The 24,920-nt window shown below is 40.9% G+C and overlaps 1 protein-coding gene across 1 annotated transcript in view; it reads left to right on the forward strand.

Annotated features, from left to right (window-relative positions):
* Nucleotides 1-23,177, forward strand: part of herc2 (HECT and RLD domain containing E3 ubiquitin protein ligase 2) — a 36,329-nt gene extending 13,152 nt beyond the window's left edge. Inside the window, exons 35-91 of the mRNA XM_087784428.1 lie at nt 102-293; nt 373-560; nt 637-829; nt 900-1,082; nt 1,158-1,336; nt 1,479-1,626; nt 1,714-1,910; nt 1,988-2,218; nt 2,306-2,444; nt 2,554-2,700; nt 2,907-3,049; nt 3,618-3,885; nt 3,998-4,140; nt 4,259-4,357; nt 4,427-4,595; nt 4,676-4,798; nt 4,876-4,984; nt 5,565-5,704; nt 5,804-5,994; nt 6,079-6,184; nt 6,642-6,733; nt 6,803-6,978; nt 7,054-7,165; nt 7,255-7,336; nt 7,418-7,652; nt 7,739-7,916; nt 7,995-8,076; nt 8,145-8,316; nt 8,391-8,535; nt 8,932-9,157; nt 9,274-9,445; nt 10,153-10,339; nt 10,581-10,724; nt 10,804-10,995; nt 11,086-11,239; nt 11,317-11,424; nt 11,492-11,623; nt 11,707-11,865; nt 11,942-12,060; nt 12,168-12,293; nt 12,544-12,699; nt 12,771-13,085; nt 13,166-13,380; nt 13,466-13,643; nt 13,724-13,885; nt 15,594-15,685; nt 15,764-15,903; nt 15,974-16,161; nt 16,244-16,441; nt 16,515-16,598; nt 17,820-17,961; nt 18,050-18,244; nt 18,434-18,546; nt 20,916-21,106; nt 21,184-21,289; nt 21,354-21,566; nt 22,363-23,177. Of these exons, the coding sequence (XP_087640554.1) occupies nt 102-293; nt 373-560; nt 637-829; nt 900-1,082; nt 1,158-1,336; nt 1,479-1,626; nt 1,714-1,910; nt 1,988-2,218; nt 2,306-2,444; nt 2,554-2,700; nt 2,907-3,049; nt 3,618-3,885; nt 3,998-4,140; nt 4,259-4,357; nt 4,427-4,595; nt 4,676-4,798; nt 4,876-4,984; nt 5,565-5,704; nt 5,804-5,994; nt 6,079-6,184; nt 6,642-6,733; nt 6,803-6,978; nt 7,054-7,165; nt 7,255-7,336; nt 7,418-7,652; nt 7,739-7,916; nt 7,995-8,076; nt 8,145-8,316; nt 8,391-8,535; nt 8,932-9,157; nt 9,274-9,445; nt 10,153-10,339; nt 10,581-10,724; nt 10,804-10,995; nt 11,086-11,239; nt 11,317-11,424; nt 11,492-11,623; nt 11,707-11,865; nt 11,942-12,060; nt 12,168-12,293; nt 12,544-12,699; nt 12,771-13,085; nt 13,166-13,380; nt 13,466-13,643; nt 13,724-13,885; nt 15,594-15,685; nt 15,764-15,903; nt 15,974-16,161; nt 16,244-16,441; nt 16,515-16,598; nt 17,820-17,961; nt 18,050-18,244; nt 18,434-18,546; nt 20,916-21,106; nt 21,184-21,289; nt 21,354-21,566; nt 22,363-22,635 (9,242 nt within the window). The 3' untranslated portion in view covers nt 22,636-23,177. The remainder of the gene's footprint in view (nt 1-101; nt 294-372; nt 561-636; nt 830-899; nt 1,083-1,157; nt 1,337-1,478; nt 1,627-1,713; nt 1,911-1,987; nt 2,219-2,305; nt 2,445-2,553; nt 2,701-2,906; nt 3,050-3,617; nt 3,886-3,997; nt 4,141-4,258; nt 4,358-4,426; nt 4,596-4,675; nt 4,799-4,875; nt 4,985-5,564; nt 5,705-5,803; nt 5,995-6,078; nt 6,185-6,641; nt 6,734-6,802; nt 6,979-7,053; nt 7,166-7,254; nt 7,337-7,417; nt 7,653-7,738; nt 7,917-7,994; nt 8,077-8,144; nt 8,317-8,390; nt 8,536-8,931; nt 9,158-9,273; nt 9,446-10,152; nt 10,340-10,580; nt 10,725-10,803; nt 10,996-11,085; nt 11,240-11,316; nt 11,425-11,491; nt 11,624-11,706; nt 11,866-11,941; nt 12,061-12,167; nt 12,294-12,543; nt 12,700-12,770; nt 13,086-13,165; nt 13,381-13,465; nt 13,644-13,723; nt 13,886-15,593; nt 15,686-15,763; nt 15,904-15,973; nt 16,162-16,243; nt 16,442-16,514; nt 16,599-17,819; nt 17,962-18,049; nt 18,245-18,433; nt 18,547-20,915; nt 21,107-21,183; nt 21,290-21,353; nt 21,567-22,362) is intronic.
* The last annotated feature ends 1,743 nt before the right edge of the window (nt 23,178-24,920 follow it).

The following is a 24,920-nucleotide window of genomic DNA, read 5'->3' on the forward strand; positions in this document are numbered from 1 at the left end:
AGTTTTTTTATGTGACAGGTGGTTATTCCTGTCTATAATGGTCATTAGTACAACAAATATATAAAAAGAATAAATAATAATTAAATCCTATGCTTCACTAGGTGTCCAACCAGTACCTTTGCAAACTATCACCAATGAGAACCCGGCAGGACCGAGTCTTGGAACAATACCACAGGCACGCTTCCTTTTGTCCATGGTACATATGTTGTCCCTGAAACATGGGGCAAACAGCCTGAGTCTCTTGCTGAACTCTGGAATCTTGGCTCTCACACAGAGCATACTCAGGCTTGTCGGTGAGTATAAAGCTGCTAACATGTTTTTTTTGGCCGTACAGAACCTACAAAGCTTGTTTTCTGTTTAATTAATTTCCAGGGCCAAGTATGGACAATAGTGATGAGGACTTAAGTATATCTGCTCATGGTGGCTCAGCCACTGTTTTGGAAGAGTCTAGAAAAGAAGCCACACCTGATCCGTTACCTGCCTCTGGCCCAGAGCTGGCAGCCATGATGAAAATTGGAACCAGAGTGATGCGAGGTGTCGACTGGAAATGGGGAGACCAGGTACTAAAATATATTTTTTTCTATTAATGCACGTGCCATTTTCCTAGTTCTTCTTGTAATATACTGAAATTTGCAGGACGGTCCTGCACCTGGTCTTGGTCGGGTCATTGGAGAACTGGGAGAGGATGGTTGGATAAGGGTTCAATGGGATACAAGCAGTACAAACTCATACAGGATGGGTAAAGAAGGCAAGTATGATCTTAAACTGGCGGAGCCACCACCTGCTTCACAGCCTCCTACTGAGGATTCGGACACAGAGGATGACACCGGTCAGTTTTCAGAATTCTTCTTATTTCTGTGACTGCGACCTTGTGTTTCAATATCTTGTCTTTGCAACAGAAGCTGAATTGGTCGAGAAAAGCAGCCACCCAACAGCCATGATGATGACCAGCACAGTCAATCTGCTGAAGACGTTATCTCTGTCGTCCGGGATTCATGCAGAGGTCCTTCAGACGGATGCTACACGCACACTGTGTGGTCTTCTGAGGATGCTGGTAGAAAGTGGTGCTTCTGACAAAGCGGGTAAGTAGCGTCCCTTTTTCACTTTTTCAGATTTGAAAATCTTTGTCTAATTTTAGACTCTATTAACCCTACCAGGCTGTCACAGGCTGGTGTCCCTGGAGCAGCACAGAAGCTGGTGCACACTTGGTTTTATACGCAGCATTGCTCTCATGCCTCACATGTGCAGTAACCTCAGTTCATCCGCATGGATCGGTCTGCTGATTCGAATTGTTGAAGGACATCAATCCTTTAATGCCATCACTCTGCAGAGACAGGTAGCTTAACGTCAAGGTTTTGTCTGTACAGTAAAAAAAATCAATTTGTTTTGGTATCTTTTTCTTTGTTAAATAATGGATATAAAAAGTTTGTTTACAATGGATCAAATCTCCATTAATAGAAACTGTTTCTGTCTTTTAGATTCTGGCACTCCGTCTGCTGCAGGCGGTGCTGCCTTCATGGGACAAGATGGAGCGTTCACAGGACATGAAGTTTCTAGTGGAGAAGCTGTTCAACTTTTTGGGAAGCCTACTAAGCACTTGCTCTTCTGACCTCCCACTTCTTAGAGGTCGGGTGTAAACGATTATTTGATGAATGGATAAATGGATATTCCTATCTGATGCAAACTGATTTGTTTTTAATTTTCCCTTAAAAGACCCTTCTTTACGGAGGAGAAAGTCCCGCCCCCAGGCCTCCCTGACTGCCACTCACAGTAGCACACTGGCTGAGGAGATTGTTGGTGTTTTGCGTACCTTGCACTCTCTTGGGCAGTGGAACGGCTTGATAAATGAGTACATTAACACCCAGCTCAGCTCAGTGGGTGATGTAATGGCAAGTTGCCAGTCGGAAGCAGTAAGTACATATTGTTCTATATTTAGATCAAAACTGTTTAACTAGTCATGTATTGATGGTTATGCTTTTAATTTCAGTGTTTCTTGGAGGAGTATTTTCCTGATTCTGACAGTCCTAGTGTGGGCAGTCTGATGGCCGTGCTTGCTGTGATTGGTGGGATTGATGGTCGCCTTCGACTTGGCGGCCAGGTGGTACATGAGGAGTATGGAGAGGGAACAGTGACACGCATCACACCTAAAGGCCGCATTACAGTCCAGTTTCATGAGATGAGAACCTGCAGGGTTTGCCTGCTCAGCCACCTCAGACCTGTAAGGCTTTATTCTTTCATTTGTATGCTTGTCAGGTGGTATCAAATGGAGTTTGAATAACTATATTTCTCGTTTTGCTTTCTTTAGCTTTCTACAATAACATTCAGTGTTCAGAACCTTCCATTCTCTGAGCCTATACTGGTAATCTGGGCACAGTTGGTCAGCCTTGCTGGGAGCAAATTTGAGAAACAACGGATGAAGAAATCAATCAGTAGAGGGTTGACCGGTATGTTGGAATGTTATTGTGAAATAAAACATTTGCTAAATATTAGGATGTTATATTGACTCTTTAATATTTAAAATGCCTTTTCAATACCAAGATTTTTGTTCTCCAGCTGATCAGGTGGACATCCATCTGCTGAGATGTCAACAGCTCAGACTTTACATCTTAAAGGCAGCACGAGCGTTGCTTTCTCACCAAGACAAACTCCGACAGATCCTTTCTCAGTCGGCGGTTGTGGATCTTTGCCCTAATCCAAGCGGTACGTCCCCAATTAAATCAGATAATATGTATGCTAAGTTACCTACAGTCTTGACTTAGCTTGGACTTGCACCCTCAACTTCCAGAGACATAGTGATCAGTGCTGTGGCTTAGCAATGATAAATAACAAGATAATGTGAAATTGTTTTATATATGTAAAGAAACACATTAACCTCATTCACTAAATGTGCTAATGTGTTCCTGCAGAGGAAGCAGTGGTTTCTTCTCCCGATGTTGGTGACCTCTCCCCTGAAGGTCCACTTCTACCGTTGATACTTCTGCAACAGCTACTTTCAGCTGCCACCCAGCCTTCTCCCATTAAAGCCATTTTCGATAGGCAAGAGATGGAGGTAAGGCTTATGCAAAGCAAGGATAATATTCTACATCAGGCGTGCCATTTTTATCAATCCATCTCAAAGAATGTGCCAGTTGATCGCCAGGCATTCAATGGAAAAAATGATACTCATCGAATAATATTTTTGCTTCCATCTCCTCCACTATCTCTGGAACATCCAGCGAATCAGAAATGAGAATTGTAAAGAGTTAAGAGAGTTGAGTTTATATTTTTCCATGAAATTAATTAACAAACTTAAATGTTTAATTTAAGATTTGTTTGTTTTAAATATTGTTCTCATGCCAAGGGAAGTGTGGGAACATCTGCACTACACAACAAAAGTTTTTTTTTTTTTCTTTTTAAAGGAAGAAGGTCTAAAAATTTAGATTTTCATAAGATTCTCAATATAAATAATATCTAATTATTGTTAATATAATCTCTTGTTCTAACACTATGACTGTAAAGCTGAGCATTCCTTGTTACATATGCTGCCATGCACTTAGCAGGCATGATGCAAGCATTATAAGTAAGTTCATTATGAGTTGATGTTTGCTGAGAACTTGTTTTTTTTTGTGACTATACAGGCAGCAGCACTAGCAGTCTGTCAGTACTTGGCTGTAGAATCTGCACACCCATCCTCCCCACTCTTCGAGGAAAGCAGCTCGAGCGAGGCCACGACACCTGTTACTGTGCAGCATGTCAAACCACCGAAACAGAAGAAGCAGAAGATCTCCCCCGTGCCTCCTCTACCCATCGTCGTGCAGCTCATGGAAATGGGGTTCCTTCGTAAACATATCGAGTTTGCCTTGAAGTCACTCTCTGGAACAACGGGCACAGCCTCCGGAGTACCTGGTAATGTACACTGTGTGACTTACTTTTCATCCTTTTTTTTCGTCTTTCTTTAGAACAATCCGTACGTTTTAAATATATATACATGTATAAATATATGAATGTCTACATTTAGGTGTTGAGGCTTTGGTTGGCTGGCTGCTTGATCATCCAGACGTCCAGGTCACAGAGTTGTCAGATGGAGATACTGTATCAGACGAATATTCTGATGAGGAGGTGATGGAAGAGTTGGAGGAGGCAGAGCCCACTTTCCTCTTGGTATGCTCATTTCTTTCTTATCACATGAAAGCAGTTTAACATACAAGTTACTGAATCTTGTTGCTAAAACTCATAAGCATTATGATGGATTCTAATCAGCTCTCTTTGTCTTTAACAGCCACCTGGTGCAGTAGTGACGGAGAGTCAGACATTTAAGAAGAGAACTGACTTCCAGACAAATGATGATTATGCTGTTTACGTCAGAGAGAACATTCAGGTAAGTTGTGTCTAAGAATAAGCGAGGATCACTCTGCATTTTATCACTTATTTTCTGGTTGTGTTTCAGCTGGGAATGATGGTGAAGTGCTGCAGAACGTATGAGGAAGTGTATGACGGAGATGTTGGTAAAGTGATAAAGTTGGACAGAGATGGGCTCCATGATTTGAATGTGCAATGCGACTGGCAGCAAAAAGGTGGATCATACTGGGTCCGTTACATACACATTGAGCTACTCGGTAAGATCTATTTGGCCCTTTTTGGTAATGAAGGATGAAATTGTCTTATTCTCTTGTATTATTTGTTTTTTTTGGAGTAGGAAAGCCTCAAGGCTCTCCTTCACATATAAAGATTGGTGACAAAGTAAGAGTCAAACCAACAGTCACAACACCAAAGTACAAATGGGGCTCCGTCACCCACCGCAGTGTGGGCGTAGTTAAAGGTAAGTTTTTGATTAAAATAACTGACCTTGGAGCATGCATAAGTGAAATGACATGGATTTATGATTGTGTCTCTCAGCCTTCAGTGCAAATGGAAAAGATGTGATAGTCGACTTCCCTCAACAATCTCACTGGACAGGCTTGTTGTCTGAGATGGAGCTTGTTCCCAGTGTTCACCCTGGAGTGAGGTAAGGATGTATGGAAGTATATCAGCGTCATCAGGATATTCATAAGATGAATCTAACATTTCAAATGTTGAAATGTTGAATTTTATTATTGATGTGCTTTCTTTCAAGTATTTTATTATTTGTATTGAATTATTTAACTCAATGATTTCAATTTTGATTGGTTGATTTTGTCTTATTAATTAACTTTTTATTTATTTTTATATTTAATAAAGAAAATGGAATACGTTCAAATATTTCTTAATTCGTAGCCTTTTAAATGCCATAAAACCTGTTTGTATAATAGATCCATTAGACGATCCCAAAAGAGCTAATTGATCAAATTATCAACCTATCATGAGACGCACAATCATGTGACGACGTAAAGAAGATAGATAAAAAAGATAGATACATTTTCTTTATCCCTCTGGAGATTGAAAAATTAGGAAAAAACTGAATTAAATTATCAAACGAATCAAAAACAGAACAATGGAATGTTAAATTCAACCTTTCAATATGCTGAGGGCACTGATATTCTCCCAAAAATAGTTTTTTGTACAAAAGTTGTAAATGAATGTAAACATTTGCTCCCTTTATTTTGCAGGTGTGATGGCTGTCAGATGTTCCCTATTAACGGTGCAAGGTTTAAATGCAGGAACTGTGATGACTTTGACTTTTGCGAAAACTGCTTTAAGACACGCAAACACAACACTCGACATCCATTTGGCAGAATCAATGAGCCTGGTAATTAACTCTCATGCTGGCCTTTATGCTTCAGTTCACAAATGTTTTAACTGCTTTATCTCAACTTGTTCAACCTGTTCCCCAATTCTTCTTAAACAGGCCAATCACCAACTTTCTGTGGCCGATCAGGAAAACAGCTTAAGAAGCACCACAACAACCAGCGTGGAATGCTGTTTGACGATTGGTCCAGAGCTGTCAAGAGTTTGAATGTGTCGTCCTCCGTTAACCAGGCATCTCGTCTGATTGACGGCAGTGATCAGTGCTGGCAGTCTTCTGGTTCACAAGGAAAGGTTAGAGATTACAGTAAACATATATTCTCTCTGCTGCCACTATGGATTGTTTTAAATGTTCTTTTTCTTGTTGGTTCTTTTTAGCATTGGATTCGCTTGGAGCTCTTTCCTGATGTTTTAGTGCATCGGCTGAAGATGGTCGTCGACCCAGCAGACAGCAGCTACATGCCGTCTTTAGTAGTAGTATCAGGTAATTGTATTTACTACTCTACTTCATGCCTGCTCTGCCCTCGACAGGCTGTCACTTTTGGTTACCTCGAAGCTCTGCCTCATCGTGAGCTATAGACGGTGCATTCATAGAACCAAGGTTATATAACTGGGGATTATTGATTATTATTGTCACTGAAACCCAGAAACTGTATTTATGTGGTTGTACATAATAAATTGACTCTGATTCAATTATTTTCATTTGGAATGTGTACTTTACGCCTGCTAATGTATGCTTACCTTTTATCTAGTAATAAAAGTGAACATTTTATTTTAATTTCCAACATTAAGCCATCCTGGCCAAACCACAACATTGATAGCTTTTGTCATGAGGGTAAAGATACATTGATGGTATATTTTTGTTATTTTAGTATTAATACATATAATTGAATATGACTTGCGAAAGTCATAAGAAAAAGTTTGTTTTTTTTTATTTGCAGGAGGAAGCTCGTTGAATAACCTAATTGAGCTGAAAACGATAAACGTCAACCCAACAGATACAACTGTCCTTCTGCTCAGTGACTGCACTGAGGTTTGGAGTAATCTTTGTATTAATCTTTATGTCCCTTAAGCTCGTTGTTTAAATGCTGTTCATCTGCAGTATCACAGGTATGTTGAGATTGCGATCAAGCAGTGCCGCAGTTCCGGCATTGATTGCAAGATTCATGGCCTCAGCATTGTTGGACTCATCAGAACAGATGATGAAGACTTGGCCACCGTCCCCTTTTTGGCCTCTGACAACGAGGAAGAAGACGATGACAAAACTACCACGGGGAGGTACATGTTCCCCTGTGAAATCATATCAGCGCTGAACAAAGACTTACTCAATTGTTGCAAATGTTTTTTCTCCAGTCTATCAAGAAAAAAATCCTCCGGATTAGAGTCTGCTGCAACCATCAGGACAAAGGTGTTTGTGTGGGGCCTGAATGACAAGGACCAACTGGGTGGACTCAAGGGTTCTAAGGTACGGTTATAAAAACGCAACCAATTATTATATGTCTGAAAGATGAAATAAAAAAGTAATGGTGTTTGATTCCTGCTTCCTTTTTGTAGATCAAGGTGCCGTCTTTCTCCGAGACACTCTCAGCACTTAATGTCATACAAGTGGCTGGAGGCTCCAAAAGCCTTTTTGCAGGTGAGTGAAATCCCCAGTTGTAATTTCATGTTACAGAACATGTGGTTTGTCAGCAACACCAATGTCATGTCACTGTTTCAGTGACCGTTGAAGGGAAGATCTATGCATGTGGAGAAGCCACCAATGGCAGACTGGGCCTGGGTTTGTCCAGCGGGACCATTCCCATTCCACGCCAGATCACAGCCCTCAGTAATTACGTTGTAAAAAAAGTGGCTGTGCATTCTGGAGGGCGACATGCCATGGCACTGACAGTTGATGGGAAAGTTTTCTCCTGGGGAGAAGGAGATGATGGAAAACTTGGGCACTTCAGCCGAATGTAGGTTTTTGTCTATAGAAAATGTGTCTTATTAACTCATCTTGGTGTAAATCAGCTTTTAAAACGCCTAATCTGTTAAAACTAAGGAACTGTGACAAGCCCCGGTTGATTGAAGCTCTCAAGACGAAGCGCATCCGCGACATCGCTTGTGGCAGTTCTCACAGTGCAGCCATTACGTCCAGTGGAGAGCTCTACAGTTGGGGTTTAGGCGAATATGGCCGCCTAGGACATGGTGACAACACAACCCAGCTGAGGCCCAAGCTCGTATGTAACACTCATCTAAAAAAGTTACCCCTTAGGGTGCCATTTCTGATTTATTATATTTTCTCTTTTTACACACAGGTGAAAGTTCTTCTCGGACATCGTGTCATCCAGGTGGCGTGTGGAAGCAGGGATGCGCAAACGTTGGCGCTAACTGATGAAGGTACAATCGCATTTCAGTTTCCACTTTTTTGTCATTTTTTAACAACTGTATTTCATTGTTTGTCACAGGGTTGGTGTTCTCTTGGGGAGACGGTGATTTTGGGAAGCTGGGTCGTGGAGGTAGTGAAGGGTGCAATATCCCACAGAACATAGAGAGGCTGAATGGACAGGCCGTCTGTCAAATCGAATGCGGTGCACAGTTCTCATTAGCGCTCACTAAATCTGGAGTGGTGTGGACCTGGTAAAAAAACACCCCTGTTTGCTGGTGAATCACAATTTTAGTTATTTTTCGTAATGCTTTGTACTTGTTACCAGGGGGAAAGGTGACTATTTCCGCCTCGGTCACGGCACTGATGTTCATGTGCGGAAGCCTCAGATGGTTGAAGGACTCCGAGGAAAGAAGATTGTCCATGTGGCAGTTGGAGCGCTGCACTGTTTAGCTGTCACAGAAACTGGGCAGGTTCGTACTCGTGTTCGCCATATTTGATGGTACTGTTTTCAATAATCTTATTTGACATTATTGTATTTTCTGACTGACTATATATTTTCAAAACTTTTTCTCAACCCTTTGGTTTAGGGAAGATGTATTAACCATTAGGTGTATTATTAGCATATAAGCCTTTTGTTATCCATTATAAAGTACTTATTTACTTCTTGATAAGATCATTACTTGACCTAAGATTGAATAATTAACTCTGATCAACACCATAATTATTGCTTTTTTATAACTCATTTTATCGGTTAATACGCGTGACCTGAAGGGTTTCTTTAACAAACTAATATCACATGGTATCTGGTGACTTTTTGTATATGTCATCTACGACTTCCATCAGTGACACACATGTTTATATTTCAGGTGTATGCATGGGGTGACAATGACCACGGGCAACAAGGCAACGGAACCACCACAGTCAACAGAAAACCCACCCTGGTGCAAGGCCTCGAGGGACAGAAGATCACCAGAGTGGCCTGTGGCTCCTCTCACAGTGTAGCCTGGACCACTGTGGACGTCACGACACCGTCTGTTCACGAGCCAGTTCTATTCCAGACAGCAAGGGATTCACTAGGAGCATCTTATTTGGGTAAGCTGTTTCTCAAGTCTTTGTGACTAATTCATATACGACAACTGTTACTTAACTTCCTTTTTTAAATTGACCTCATGATGTGACTTGTATGTGTCTGTGTCTGTGTTTTTAAGGCGTTCAGTCCGACAGTGATTCCTCGGCAGTTAGCAACAAGATCAACGGGCAGAATAGTGCGAAGCCAAATCGACCCTCACTAGCCAAGATTCTCCTCAGTCTCGATGGCAACCTGGCGAAACAACAAGCTCTGTCTCATGTTCTGTCAGCCCTTCAAATCATTTATGCCAGGTGTGTTTTTCTACCCATTTAATGATACTACACAGCACACGCATACAAACACAAACACATTGTCACCTTTGTTGATGCACTGTCTTACTAGATCATCATTTTAAAGTCAGAATTACTGATTATTAAGTAAATATTATTAAATATAAATCACAGATTTATATTCACAAGTTGTTACATTGTTGTTTTGCGGATTTAATTTGCACACGCTACCGTGTAATACTTAAATATATTGTTTCAAGCTGTAGTCATTAAATGCAAAGCTCCTTGTCTTCATTAACTCTGTTACATACACATTATCTATTTGAAAAGCCGGTAAACGTTAACAACAAAAGAAATTAGTGGGAGGTATTACTTACCGCACACACCTTAATTATGGTGCCATGAGCTTCCATGATGCCTTTCTACACACTGCTCTATTAAGTGACGACTGATCTGTCACTACAATACTGTATTTAAATACTATGGCTATATTGCTATGTTAAAAGTTATTGACCGATGTCTCAGGGTGGCAAAGCATTATGGGAGCTGTCACCATTATTGAGAGCTATTGAACTTCATATGCAATGTTGAAATCAAACGAAAAGTGAAAAATACAGTTCTTGTTACCTCCGGATTCCGTTTTAAGTAAGGGTTTTGAGAATGTAAACTGTACTTTAAACAATGTATTTTTCAATATATTAATATTTGTTTCTGTTTAACTTTAAAAGGGATGCTGTTGTCGGTGCACTGATGCCAGCCAGCATGATTATTCCTGCGGAGTGCCCTTCTAGCTCTCCAGTTCCTCTCTCAGACTCTTCCTCATCGTCCACTGTCAGTGAAGAAGAAGCCCCTCCTGTACTTCCTGAGTGCGAGGAACGAGTCAGCCCTAATCCCTGGCAGGACAAGAAGGGAGAGGTAGGATTACTACAAAAAAAAGTTTGGAAAAAGTGAGGATTGTGTTCAGTAATGTCACCAAAGTGCATCCTCCGGCTGATATATTGTGCAACAGTGAGTGTAGGCTGCATATTTATTACCGTAATGACCAGGTTTACTGCTATAGTCGTTTTCAAACAATATTTCACTGCTTCGAAATGCCTACATTAGTTTTTCCAGGTTGATCCTCTATAAAGAAGGTTGTGTTTGTTGCCGTGTGCAGATCCCGCCACCAGAGGAAGCTCTCACCCCGTCATCAGCTGTGACTCCTTCATCCTCCTGCGCTTCCTCACGTCCCTTTATTCCAGTCACCGATGACCCCGGAGCAGCCAGTATCATAGCTGAGACCATGACTAAAACTAAAGAGGCAAGAACTTCACTGAAAGTGTACCTTTGTGTCTTTCTGCCCAAACATTGAATTTTAATCCATCAAGTTTCTTTTTCAGGACTCTGAAAACCAAAGTAAAGTCGTGGGTCCTGAGCCTCAGTATCTGGATGAGTTCACTAGCCTGCTGGTACCAGATGACACCAGAGTGATGGTGGACTTGCTCAAACTGGCTGTGTCTTGTCGTGCTGGTGAGAAGGGGAAAGAGGTGCTGTCGGCGGTGTTGTCTGGAATGGGAACAGCATATCCTCAGGTCTTATGAAAAATCTTGTCTTATGAAAAATACATTAATATCTGATGTATATAGGGATATATATTGATCTATCTCTCATGTTGTGGACAGGTTGCTGACATGCTACTTGAGTTGTGTGTCACTGAATTGGAGGACGTCGCCACTGACTCCCAGAGTGGTCGTCTATCGTCCCAGCCAGTTGTTGTGGAAAGCAGCCACCCATACACAGACGACACATCCACCAGTGGCACAGTCAAGATCCCAGGTAATCACATAAATATTTCCTCTTGACTCGCTTCTTTTGTTGAGACAAACCGCTGGTATTTCCTTTTTTTGTCGTAGGTGCTGAAGGTCTCAGAATAGAATTTGACCGGCAGTGTTCTACAGAGAGACGCCACGACCCACTTACTGTCATGGATGGAGCAAATAGAATAGTCTCAGTCAGATCAGGTGAAGATAGTGAGCTTCTATGTGCTCATGTAAAGGCAAAAAACTTAACTTTAAATGACTGTTCCAGGGCGAGAATGGTCCGACTGGTCCAGCGAATTAAGAATCCCTGGAGATGAGCTGAAATGGAAGTTCACGAGTGATGGATCAGTTAATGGTTGGGGTTGGCGCTTCACTGTATATCCAATCATGCCAGCTGCTGGTAAATAAACTACTTCATGATGCAATATAGAATGATAAACTTAAGATATTGCTTCCTGAACTCATTTTTTTGTGTCCTCTCAGGTCCCAAGGACTTGCTGTCTGATCGTTGCATACTGTCTTGCCCATCAATGGACCTTGTAACATGTCTTCTGGACTTCAGACTGAGCTTTGCCTCAAACAGAAGTATTGTCCCACGTCTTGCTGCTTCTCTCGCCGCTTGTGCCCAGTTGAGCGCATTAGGTAAGATCACTTGGTTGCTCATAACTGGATATTATTTGTGCTAATGCTGAAGTAAACCTGATTTTTCTTGATAAAGCTGCCGGTCACAGAATGTGGGCCCTGCAGAGGCTAAGAAAGCTTCTGACTACCGAGTTTGGTCAGTCCATCAATATAAATCGACTGCTGGGAGACAGTGAGGGAGAATCCCGTTCAATGGTGAGAATAAGACGTTGTTTAAAAAATATATATATATATATATATATATACAACTTTCTTTTTTCCATCTTCAATAAATAATAAAAATGTATTTTTTCCTGTCTCAGAGTTTCACTGGAAGTGCACTGGCAGCTCTAGTTAAGGGTCTCCCTGAGGCTCTGCAGAGGCAATATGAATATGAAGACCCTGTGGTCAGAGGAGGAAAACAGCTGCTTCATAGTCCATTTTTCAAGGTATGCTCCCTCCATATCAGCATCAACAATGAGCGCTCACTACAAGTAGTTCAACGTCTCGCTGTTTAGTTTGTTTTTGATCATAATTCATCCCACTTTTATATTTCTTTGAGTGTGATCAAATAGTCTTGATCAAAAAAACGAATTAAATTTCTAGTTCTAAATTTTATCTAATTATTTTAAGTGTTGCAATATTAAAACAAATTTAAAAAAAGTTTTTTTTGACATCCATGCTTTATACTTCTTTCAGGTTTTAGTTGCTTTAGCCTGTGATCTTGAACTTGATACCTTACCATGTTGTGCCGAAACACACAAGTGGGCTTGGTTCCGTCGCTACTGTACTGCGTCAAGAGTGGCCGTGGCCCTCGACAAAAGGACGTCACTGCCCAAACTCTTCCTAGACGAGGTGAGGTGTCTTGCTTTGCTCCCGTGTTCCTGCTTGAAACAGGGAATAACGTTCTGTCTTTATTCATTAAGGTGACCAAAAAAATCCGGGAGCTCATGGCAGACCATGAGACGATGAACAATCTCCATGAAAGTCACGACCTGTTCAAGCGAGAACACGATGAGCAGCTTGTGCAGTGGATGAACCGGCGGCCCGATGACTGGACGCTCTCTGCAGGAGGCAGCGGGACCATCTACGGCTGGGGCCACAATCACAGAGGCCAGCTTGGGGGTATCGAGGGTGCAAAGGTCAAAGGCCCTACCCCAACTGAAGCCCTCGCTACACTGCGGCCTGTACAGCTTATTGGGGGAGAACAGACACTTTTCGCTGTGACTGCTGATGGAAAGGTGTTGTATTAATCCTAGTGTCCTTTTAATCATAACTTAACTTATTCTAGAAAATATAATGTTTCTTGGTTTGCTTTTAGCTGTACGCTACAGGGTATGGAGCTGGTGGCAGGTTGGGTATCGGTGGGACAGAGTCCGTCTCAACCCCGACTTTGCTGGAGTCCATCCAGCACGTCTTTATAAGGAAAGTGGCTGTGAACTCTGGAGGAAAACACTGCCTGGCTCTGTCCTCTGAAGGCGAGGTTTATTCATGGGGAGAAGCTGAGGATGGGAAACTCGGCCATGGCAACAGAAGGTGGAGACTGTTCTTACTTAATCTATAGTTGTCTTCAAAAACTAAAAAAATCGATCTAACATTTTCATTTTCTCTCTTTTTTTAGCCCCTGCGATCGTCCACGTGTCATCGAATCCCTGAGGGGTGTTGAAGTGGTGGATATCGCGGCAGGTGGCGCACACAGTGCCTGCATCACTGCCAGCGGAGAGCTCTTCACCTGGGGAAAGGGTCGCTACGGTCGACTGGGTCATGGCGACAGTGAGGATCAGCTAAAACCAAAACTGGTAACGGAACATGAAGACGGAACTATAGTTTTATAGCTGGAACTTCATCTCATCTTTGATATTGTGTTTGGGTTATCAAGGTGGATGCTCTCCAGGGTCACAGGGTCATCGATGTAGCCTGTGGCAGTGGGGACGCCCAAACACTGTGTCTAACAGACGATGACATGGTGTGGTCCTGGGGGGACGGGGACTACGGCAAACTTGGCAGGGGAGGAAGTGACGGTTGCAAAGTACCAATGAAGGTAAGATGAGTTGATAACATTTGTAGGGTTCTGTGGTCCAGTACAAAGTATTTTCCTGTGGATCAGTGGCGGATGGCCCATAGAGGGCGCTAGATTGCCGCCCTCCCACCGATTTGGCTTGGTTTTTAATTTATTTTATTCATCACTTTTTATCTTTAAAAATATATATATGTATATATATTTTAATTTTAAAACAATCATCAACAGTGATGATTTTGTTTTTTTTGTAGAAGTCTTCACACTATAAACTATATTTGCTTTGATTCATGTACTGATTATTATCCTGGTTTGTGTCGTCATCTCTGAGGTTTCTTTTTGAAGAGCCCATCAGTAATGGAGAAGCACCGTCTCTAAATATGATTTCCAGGTGCTTGAAATGGTGACCTTGATAGTTGCCTTTCAAAATGATTAACGTTTGCTTGTCGTCTCATGTTTGGTTAGCTTGGAAGTTTGAGGACGTGAGGTCTCACCGGTTTGAATCCCGCTCTTGAAATTTAAACTTAACTTGAGGTTATTTTAATTGTTATTTCTATTAACCGTGTATGCGTGAGTGTTTGTGATAATTTGGTAGAAAGTATCTCTGATGTCCTGGTGTAGACAACAGGTTGTTAATAGCTCTTCATTAGTTTTTTAACAAATTTAGTTTATTCTGTATGATTGACTGTTATAGTATAATTAAAAAGTGTTTTCAATTGTGAATAAAAATAAAAAGAAGCATACTGCTTTAAATACAGTTCAGCGATTCAAAATCTCTATCTCTCTAGTCACAAGTCAATCAAGCAATGAAGGGATCGGTTTACCTAAATAAAAAGAAATATAGTAGTTTCTTTTTTTTCTTCTATGCAGGGTTCCTGTATAGGCTTAAAACATCTTAAAAAGTTATTGCAGTCATACATCTAAAATAAAAGCCTGAGTTTGGATAAAATGTCAAGTCTTAAATGTGAATACATGATAAGTAACCGTCAATGTTGGTTTAAAATCTCAAAATATCTACCTTTTTTAAAAAAATTGAACTAAGAAAACAGCAGCAGGGACTCAGAGAGCAGATACATGTCAAAGTTCATGTACTAACTTCATAAAGAGGCGTTTGCTTTGGGCAATATGTAAATCTAATGTAAATTTAATGAGTCTTGGCTGTCCACCCAACATTATTCATGGCTGAAAGCCAGGCTACGTGTATGAGGCAGAGTGTACTTTGTGCAGGACATTTTTCAAAATCAACATCAAGAAAGTCGTTTAAAAACCCAGATTCATTTTATGTTAAAATAAACATTTGGGAAACATATTCTCTAAAGCTATGTAATTATTTGTAATTATCTAGTTGGTTTTTCAATTTATTGCATTTAAATTGGTATTAAAAAATATTTAATTAAGCTATCGTAACTCTGTATGTGGTCATAGTGTATTGAATGTGCAGGTTATATATTTTCTGCCTCATTTCATCTTGAATCTATGATTTATATGTTGTCCTCACTTTGCTAATTCTCTCCTCTAAAGAAGCAACAGTAGCTATTAGATCATGACACGATTGTGGTGATGGACTATAAACTGAAATTGTTTTATCACAGGTCAACAACAGTTAAGCTGAAGAATGTCTTCCATAAACATAATGCCATGTCTGCTTTTACTTAGTCTAATTGCCAACAGTTAATTCAATTTTTTTTTTTTATGATTTACAAATCAAACTAATGTGTTTGTTTTCCTTCAGATCGACTCACTCACTGGCCTCGGTGTCGTCAAAGTCGAGTGCGGCTCTCAGTTTTCTGTGGCTCTTACAAAGTCTGGTGCTGTTTACACATGGTATTTTCAGCACTTTACTCCACCAATACATTTACACGCATATCCATGTCTAAGTATGTTTTCCTGTGTTTCTAAAAGGGGTAAAGGCGATTATCACCGCCTCGGCCATGGATCCGACGACCATGTGCGAAGACCCAGGCAGGTCCAGGGTCTGCAGGGAAAGAAGGTCATTGCCATTGCCACAGGATCCCTGCACTGTGTCTGCTGCACAGAAGATGGTAGGAAGGATCATTTTTGACGCTTGAGTTCATTTAGTTTTGACAAGCATGGATTATGTTTGTGGCACAGGTGAAGTTTACACGTGGGGTGACAACGATGAGGGTCAGTTAGGAGATGGCACCACTAATGCCATACAGAGGCCTCGATTAGTCGCTGCTCTCCAAGGGAAGAAAATCAATCGAGTCGCTTGTGGATCTGCTCACACACTCGCTTGGTCCACAAGCAAACCCACAAATGCTGGAAAACTTCCTGCACAGGTAAATCTTTTTGCTGCAGACTTCCAGCAGGTGGCACCACAGAACCCACCACACTCTGACTGTGTGATGATTTATTTTAAAGGTACCCATGGAGTACAATCACCTTCAGGAGATTCCTATCATGGCGCTGAGGAACAGGCTTCTACTCCTGCACCACATCTCTGAGCTGTTCTGCCCGTGCATACCAATGTTTGATCTGGAAGGTCGACTGGGTCAGACCGGCCAGGGGCCATCGTTGGGTTTCGACACACTCAGGGGAATCCTCATCTCGCAGGGAAAGGTGACACTGTTGGAAATATGCAATAATGTTGAGATGTGTGTTCGATGAGCTCACAATCCTGTCACGTCAACAGGAAGCTGCCTTCAGGAAGGTCGTACAAGCCACCATGGTGAGGGACAGGCAGCATGGACCTGTGGTGGAGCTGAACAGGATACAGGTGCTGACGGACACAAGTTACCACATTTATTAGGAATATAAATGAATTCCACTACAAGTCGCACCAGATTATAAGGCGTGGTGTGGCTTCATAGTAATACTACAAAGCCTTGCAGAGTAATACTACATGCATTGCGGAGTAATACTTTCGAAGCTTAGCTGAGTAATACTACAAAGCTTTGCAAAGTAATACTACGGTGCCTTGCAGAGTTATACTACAAAGCCTTGCAGAGTAATACAAATTGCATTGCGGAGTAATACTTTCGAAGCCTTGCTGAGTAATACTACAAAGCCTTGCAGAGTTATACTACAATGCCTTGCAGAGTAATACTACAGAGCCTTGCAGAGTTATACTACAAAGCCTTCAGTAGTGATACTACGGAGCCTTGTGGGGTAATACTGCAAAGCCTTGCAGAGTAATACTGCAAAGCCTTTCAAATGAATACTACAAAGCCTTGCAGAGTAATACTACAAAGCCTTGCAGAGTAATGCTACGGAGCCTTGCAGAGTAATACTATAAAGCCTTGCAGAGTAATATTGCAAAGCCTTGCAGAGAAATTCTACGAAGCCTTGCAGAGTAATACTACAGAGCCTTGCAGAGTAATACTACTATAAGGTGTGGTATGGCTTCATAGTAATACTACAAAGCCTTGCAGAGTAATACTACATGCATTGCTGAGTAATACTACAAAGCCTTGCAAAGTAATACTACAAAGCCTTGCAAATGAATGCTACGGTGCCTTGCAGAGTTATACTACAAAGCCTTGCAGAGTAATACTACATGCATTTCGGAGTAATACTACGGAGCCTTGCAGAGTTGTACTACAATGCCTTGCAGAGTAATACTATATATATATCAGAGATGATTTGTTGTCTAAATTTAATTTAACCTTTAGTTTGTTTCCATTTGTTTCTATGTATATAATATAATTGGCTTTTTGTTAGAATTGATTTTGCATCAAAAAAGTATTGTTCAGGAACCAGTATCAAAGTGAAGGTTGGATGGATACCCAGCGCTAGTCTGATCTTGCCTCTGAATGTTCCATTTGTTAACCCACACAGTGTTGCACAGACTGCTGCCTCACACAGACCCTTAACCCACTTATTTTTTTAATCCTCTCTGTGGTGCAAGGAGCTGTCACATTTATGCCCATAACCATTTTCATTCATAGTGGCACTGAGCCTTGTAATCACCCCTCCTCCCTACTCTGTCCACCCTTAGGTGAAGCGGTCACGGAGCAAAGGAGGCCTGGCAGGTCCTGATGGTACCAAGTCAGTGTTTGGGCAGATGTGTGCCAAAATGAGTTCGTTCAGTCCAGACAGTCTGCTGCTACCTCATCGAGTTTGGAAAGTTAAATTTGTTGGTGAGTGCCTTGATGACCTTGTAACTGATGGCAACAAGTGTTTTGTTGAACCATGCCTGTGACATCACTCTTCCCGTGTGCGTCTCAGGCGAGTCTGTGGATGACTGTGGGGGGGGCTACAGCGAGTCCATCGCTGAGATGTGTGAGGAGCTGCAGAACACGCTGACCCCTCTGCTCATCGTGACACCCAACGGAAGAGACGAGTCCGGCGCCAACCGAGACTGCTTCCTGCTCAACCCCGCTGCTAAGTCCCCTCTTCACATGAGCATGTTCCGCTTTCTAGGTACAATCCCTTAAATCTCCCTACTGAGGTGCTAATCCCAGATCAATAAAGTCAATCATGTGCACTCTCGTGTAGAATGAAAAAAGAATCGTACAGCTTTTTTCAATTTATCGTCATGAGCGGTGTTGTTTTTATTTCTAAGCCAGATTGTATTGTTTTGTTTATTTATTAATGGTGATGTTTCCGCAGGAGTTCTCCTTGGAATTGCAATCCGTACTGGAAGTCCCCTCAGTTTAAATTTGGCAGAGCCTGTCTGGAAACAACTGGCAGGCATGAACCTGACCATTGCTGACCTCAGTGAGGTAGGCTCAGACTTGGTCCATATGAATGTGATTGTGTCCTTAATGTAAATGTAGACTCGGGTCAATGTCACCATTTTCCTTTTTCTAATGAACTTTTATGCATCTTTCTCTCTCGGTTCTTCTGGAATGCGTGCTGTTCAGTCATGTGCACTCATCAGTTTAGTTTTATTCTTTAAAATATCTTAAAGATCTACAAATAAGACACATTTGCTGCATTGTTTAAGTCAAGCGTTGCATGGATTTTTGTTGATAATCAGATTCTACAATCACAGCCCAAAGCACCCAGTTATGCTCAATGGGATTAACACAGAGGTCATTCAGCATATTAAGGTTCACCTTCTGCGGTCTGTTTTGTGTGTTGTGGCGTGCGCCCTGCATATTTAAATATTTTGTATCAAGCTGAAACTAAGAGCAGCAAAGGTACTTGTCATTGTTCACACAAACTGATGATTCATTTGAACAGTAGATGTACTTCAACAAAATCACTGACACAAATTATCGCACCCACTTTACTTACAGTGCCAACAATACAGTGAACTCCCATGATGCCACTGTATTTATTGATGGCTGATTGGTCGCTACAATGCTGGATTGAAAATCTACTTCTTTCCATCTATTTCAAAAGTGATCAAAAGCTGTCATTGGTTGGCTGGGCGGCAAAGCATTATGGCAGCTGTTCAGGTCAACGTTACTGAGAGGGTTGCAAAGAGGAATGGGGCTTAATATGCACCAATGAGTTCGTAGATCCAAATAAAAGTAAACGAATGCATCATTTTAATTTCAGTAATTGAAGAAATAAATGGTCACTACTCTTAGGATTTGTTTTAATGTGTGGGGTTCAGAACGTAAACCCCTGAAATAAAGTAGGAACCCCTGTTTTTGCCATATTTTCTCTCATGCTACCTTAACCACCTTTTTCTTAATGTGAGCCAATTTTCTTAGATCTTGTAACACGGTTTATAAAGGAAATCAGTCAGTATATTCCGCTGACCTCATCATTCGATTTTCAATCACAAAATGTAGACCTGACCAACTCCAGCAACCCTTATGTGGACAGAAGCTTAAATTCAATGCATAAAGGCCAAGAGTAAGAACACACTACTGTGTGTGTGCTTACTGGTGCGGGGACTCTCATCACCAGAGGACATTTCTGGAGGTTTACTCGTACTACAGAAGCGCTCTACAAATATTTCTTACTTACTTACAATTATTTACAATTATTGATTATGACACAGACCTACAGTCATGTAGCGACCACTTAGAAAACGTTTTTTATTTCTTGTTTACCACCTATCTTTGAAGTCATAAACGATCACCCTGAGCTATCTCAAGATGACATCACATGCTGAATTAAAGAATGTCTAGACTGTAGCGTTCTGTGGTATTTTACGTACCTGCCAAAGTTACGTGTGGAAATTTCTACTGTTATGTAAAGCACTTATGTAAGTCTACTCCCCTCATGATCTGCATTATAAGCCGTGTCTGTACATTAGTTTTAATCTCAGAAAGAATGTTAAAGACCTTTCATTTGCTGCACTGGGTGGTGGTTTGGAGTGAGACCTAGAAGGTCACGTTTCCAAGTAGGGCTGAAAGATTTAGGGTAAAAATCCAATATTATGATGGCCATTAGTGTCCTCATTCATTGTATAGTATGACCAAGGCAACATTTGATAGAATCAACATGGAGAACTCGACAGCCTGTATATTATGATGAAACGATTGAGGCTTAATCTATTTGAATAAAATATCTTTATTTTACTTTTCAACTGTACTGTAAATATAAGGCTAAAATAACCCTGCACAACTGACCTGGAATAGACACAATGACAAACAATAATAGTTATCACACGTAGTGTAGTAAGTATAGTGCACGACTCTAAATAAAACTGGCTTCACTTAAATATATGTAAACCTATTTTTTCCACTTGTTAATACAAGCAATGACAAAAAACACTGTGAAAGGCGCCTTATCTCTTTCTGCTGTGGTTGTCGCCGACCACCAAAGTCAGCATAAGCATTTATTTTCAATGATTTTAAATTGCATTCTCTTATTTCACAATGTGGATTTGAATGGGTTAAAATAGTACAGCCCTAGTGCCAAGTGTGTGTGCGCACCTTGATCTCGTGGAACTTGTGTTTGGCACGAGTGGAGCCTCACACAGGGATCATGAGCCACCGAGGCTTCTGTGAGATAGAATGTTGTCCGACAAAGATGCTCTTGTTGTGCAGCCCTGCCTTTAGAGCTGGAAAAGGTTACTTCAAGAAATGATCATCAATGAACACGTGTGGATGTGCAGACACACACCAGCAACACACTTGAACTACACATGAAAAAAACCAGGTGACCAGGAAGCTTTTTCTCTTGGCAGGTCGATAAAGATTTTATTCCTGGTCTCATGTACATCCGGGACAACGAGGCCACATCGGAGGAGTTCGAGGCCATGACGCTCCCGTTCACTGTGCCTAACGCCAGCGGCCAGGACATCCAGCTCAGCTCCAAGTATTCCCACATCACGCTGGAGAACCGGGCCGAATACGTCCGCCTGGCCATTAATTACAGGTGGGATGCGGCGTGATGAATGAGTCGGAAGAATCTTCTCCCGCTTGTTGGTTAAAGGTTCATTTTTTTCCGCACAGGCTGCATGAATTTGACGAGCAAGTTTCTGCGGTGCGCGAGGGAATGGCTCGAGTCGTTCCAGTTCCTCTGCTGTCACTTTTCACCGGTTATGAACTGGAGACGATGGTGAGAAAAGATTCATCTTCGAACATGTTTCACAGCTCTTGACCTCTCAACTTCTCCCCCTCAGGTGTGTGGGAGCCCCGACATCCCGCTGCACCTGCTCAAGTCCGTCGCCACCTACAAGGGCGTGGAACCCGCAGCACCTCTCATACAATGGTTCTGGGAGGTGATGGAGTCTTTCTCCAACACGGAGAGGTCTCTCTTCCTAAGGTTTGTGTGGGGGCGCACACGTCTGCCGAGGACCATCGCCGACTTCAGGGGCAGAGATTTTGTGGTGCAGGTACGAAAATTCACAATGAGAAGCAAATTTCAGTGGTTCCTTGTTTATTATGGGTCTTTTTCAGAAGAAATTACATTCGCTAAGTAATGACCATTTAGTCTTTCGATGTTTAAATTCGTGTTGAGGCCTCATAACCTTGCACTCTGAATAAACCTTTTCTCAATGTGACATGAACATTTACCTCATACTTTTAGTGACCTGCAGTTATCAGTAATTATGTCAAGATTGACAGGATTTCATTTAAAACACTTTTAAACTCAGTATATGACGTGCTGTCCCTCTTAACAACACTCTCAGTAAGGGTGACCTGAAAAGCTCCCATCGTGCTTTGCCGCCCAGTTAACAAAGGTGTCAATCATTTTTGTCAAGATGTGATAAAGGTGTTTTTCATGTGACCACGGAAGGTGAGGGATCACTGTATTTCATGGTTTGGCAACAACTCATTTAACATCATATACTTTTAATAAACTAAACATTGAATTTCTATAGATCATCATAGTGTCAAAATTCAGATTTTTTTAATCAAAGATTAAAATGTTTTTAATTAAACTGTCATGGAAATACTGTTTTTTAAACTACCATTTCATACATATTTTTGTTTTAAAAAAACAACAAAAAACTCTTGTGATCAATTTATTTCTTAATATATTTTTTCCCAAATACTGTTCTTCAGTTGCACCAGACACTAAAATCAACGAGAAACTGAAAAAATATTCTTTAAATAGTATAATCGTCATCTTTAATTAGTCATGTCTCGTCTGAATCCATCATTAACGCTGCGCTAACGTGTCTCCAGGTGCTGGACAAGTACAACCCCCCTGACCACTTCCTGCCAGAGTCCTACACCTGCTTCTTCCTGCTCAAGCTGCCCAGGTACTCCTGTAAGCAGGTCCTGGAGGAGAAGCTCAAGTACGCCATCCACTTCTGCAAGTCCATCGACACCGACGACTACGCCCGCATCGCACTCACGGGCGAGCCCGCCGCCGACGACAGCAGCGAGGACTCGGATAACGAAGACGCCGACTCGTTTGCCTCCGACTCCACCCAGGACTACCTGACCGGACACTAGAGCTGGAAGAAGAACCGGAGAAACAATTAGGTGCTGCCTCACAGACTGTCCACACGTTACAACGCACAGACAAGCTACGACGACAGCTGTGTGAACAACGAGAAAGGAACTTCAAAAGTGTAATAAGCTGAAGAAAAATAATCACAGGTTTGCATTTATTGAGTTTCCTTGAAGGTGCTGGAGACCTCCCTGCACATGTGACTGTGCTCTGAGGAAGATGTAAAAGACTTCATGTAGAGTAACTAATGCTCCACCCTTGCACTGTGCTACACGTGTCAATCACTAGTTTGTAAATAGAAATCCGACAGAACCGTAGTATCAACTTTTTATTTCCTGATAACCCTCTTTCTTTATATATATATATGGAAAAAAAAAAACATTTTAATAGGACAGTTTTGTCTGAAACCTACAGAAGGATTCTCAATGACCCCTCCACCCCACACTATACTATGTCTATTATTTTAGAGAATGTACATAAATGATTGTGCCATGTATTCACTCAAGGTGTCATTCTTGCATAATAAAAAATAAATAAATGTTAATACTTGTGGCAACTAATCCACTTCTTCTACTTCTACACTGGTGATCCTTTCTCTGAACCAGAGGTCCCAAACTTGTGGGACGTTTGAGGCCCTAAAATTGAAGTTTTTTATGAGAGCGTTTGTTCGAGGTCAGATGGTTAAAAAATAAAGATGATCGCTTCATGTTATTTTTTTATAAAGTCTTGATTATATGGTTATGAAATTGATTTCTAATGACAGAAAAAATCCCAAATTCACACAAAAATGGCACGGCCTCCACAAGGATGGACCTCTTGATTTTGAGAAGTGATTTATGAAGAGTCTGTTGGGTTGGGAACATAATGCTGTATTTTATTTTACTATTCATAGCAAGCGAGTTCATGGCTTGCTTTTTGCGTTTCTGTTTTGTCTTTTGTCAGCTTTGTGTTTGCAGGATTGATTCAGACTTCATCTTACAAGTCAACTACTGATGAAGACTCCGGTGCTCACGTATGTCACCCTTTAATAATGCACACAAGTCAACATGAAGATGCTGCTTCTCACCCAAATATTGTTGCTTTTCATCACATCACATATTCAAAATTCTGTTTAAGGAATCTTCAGCTCATGGGTGTTGAAATATAGGTCATTTTTTACATTTAAAACTGTTTTTTTCGCAGGGGTCCCAGATTTGTTGCCATCATATGATATGTTCCATAATCTGTTGCTACAAGGTTGGATGCTAAGCGATACAAATCTTCACTCACTTCTGTCTAAAAATACTTGAACTACTCTGAAGATGGAGGAGATAAGTGAAACAAGTTGAACCGATAGAAACGATGGTGTTATTAATTATGGTTAAGGTGTGATTTTCATCTGACCTTTTATAATTATCATGGTTTTCCTCTTCCTCCCGTCTGCCCCCTCACAATTAACACAACTGGAATTCTATACATGTCCCTCACTTGGTATGTAATATTTATGGTTTGAAGATCATAAAAATCAAGCGCTCCGTAGTCTACATGCCATTCTATTTCTAAATTGAATACATTCTCTCTATATAGTGATGTTATATAGAATATAAATGATGTGTTGTGTGTGAAAGACAGTTCAAAGACATTTTAAATCAACTTTTGAGAATTTGTTGGGAAATTGAGTTAATTAAGTTTGATTGTGAAGCTCCACTCACCTTAGTCTAGGGAGTGCTTTGGAAAACGAATGGGAAGGTAAAACCAACATTTAACAGATCTTTTTTTTTTTAAATAGGAAAAGATTTATTTGAGCATGTTTATTCTCTTTGGTTAAAAATGTTATCGAAAAAAAAATATTACTCTTAAAACTAATTCACGCTACACAATAAAATAAAAACAACTGAGTTTAATTGGATTCATTATAGAATTTTTATTGTCCCTAAAGGTTAAATTAGTGTAAAAAACAAAATGATAATCTTCTAAATTTTGTTTTTACACTCAACTAAACGAATACTATTGGTTTGTAATTAGTGCAAATATTTAAGTAATAAATTCAGTTAAACTCCATTTATTTTAAGGTGATGTATTCTTACTCAAGAATAGAGCCATTTTGCTGCATGTCAAAAATCAAGGACAAAGACATCTTGATCTTTGGATCGATCAATCTTAACTGATACTGAATGAAAGGGTAAGATTTCACGATGGATAAAATAAAACTATTAATGAGTAAATTAACTAGAATTTCTTTTCTCGCGCTCAAATTCTCTGCGTCACAGGTTCCTTTCTTTCATCAAGAGTTAAGCACTGAAGTGAA

Source organism: Callionymus lyra, chromosome 2, assembly GCF_982586985.1.
Source record: "Callionymus lyra chromosome 2, fCalLyr1.hap1.1, whole genome shotgun sequence".
In the NCBI taxonomy this organism is placed as follows: domain Eukaryota; kingdom Metazoa; phylum Chordata; class Actinopteri; order Syngnathiformes; family Callionymidae; genus Callionymus; species Callionymus lyra.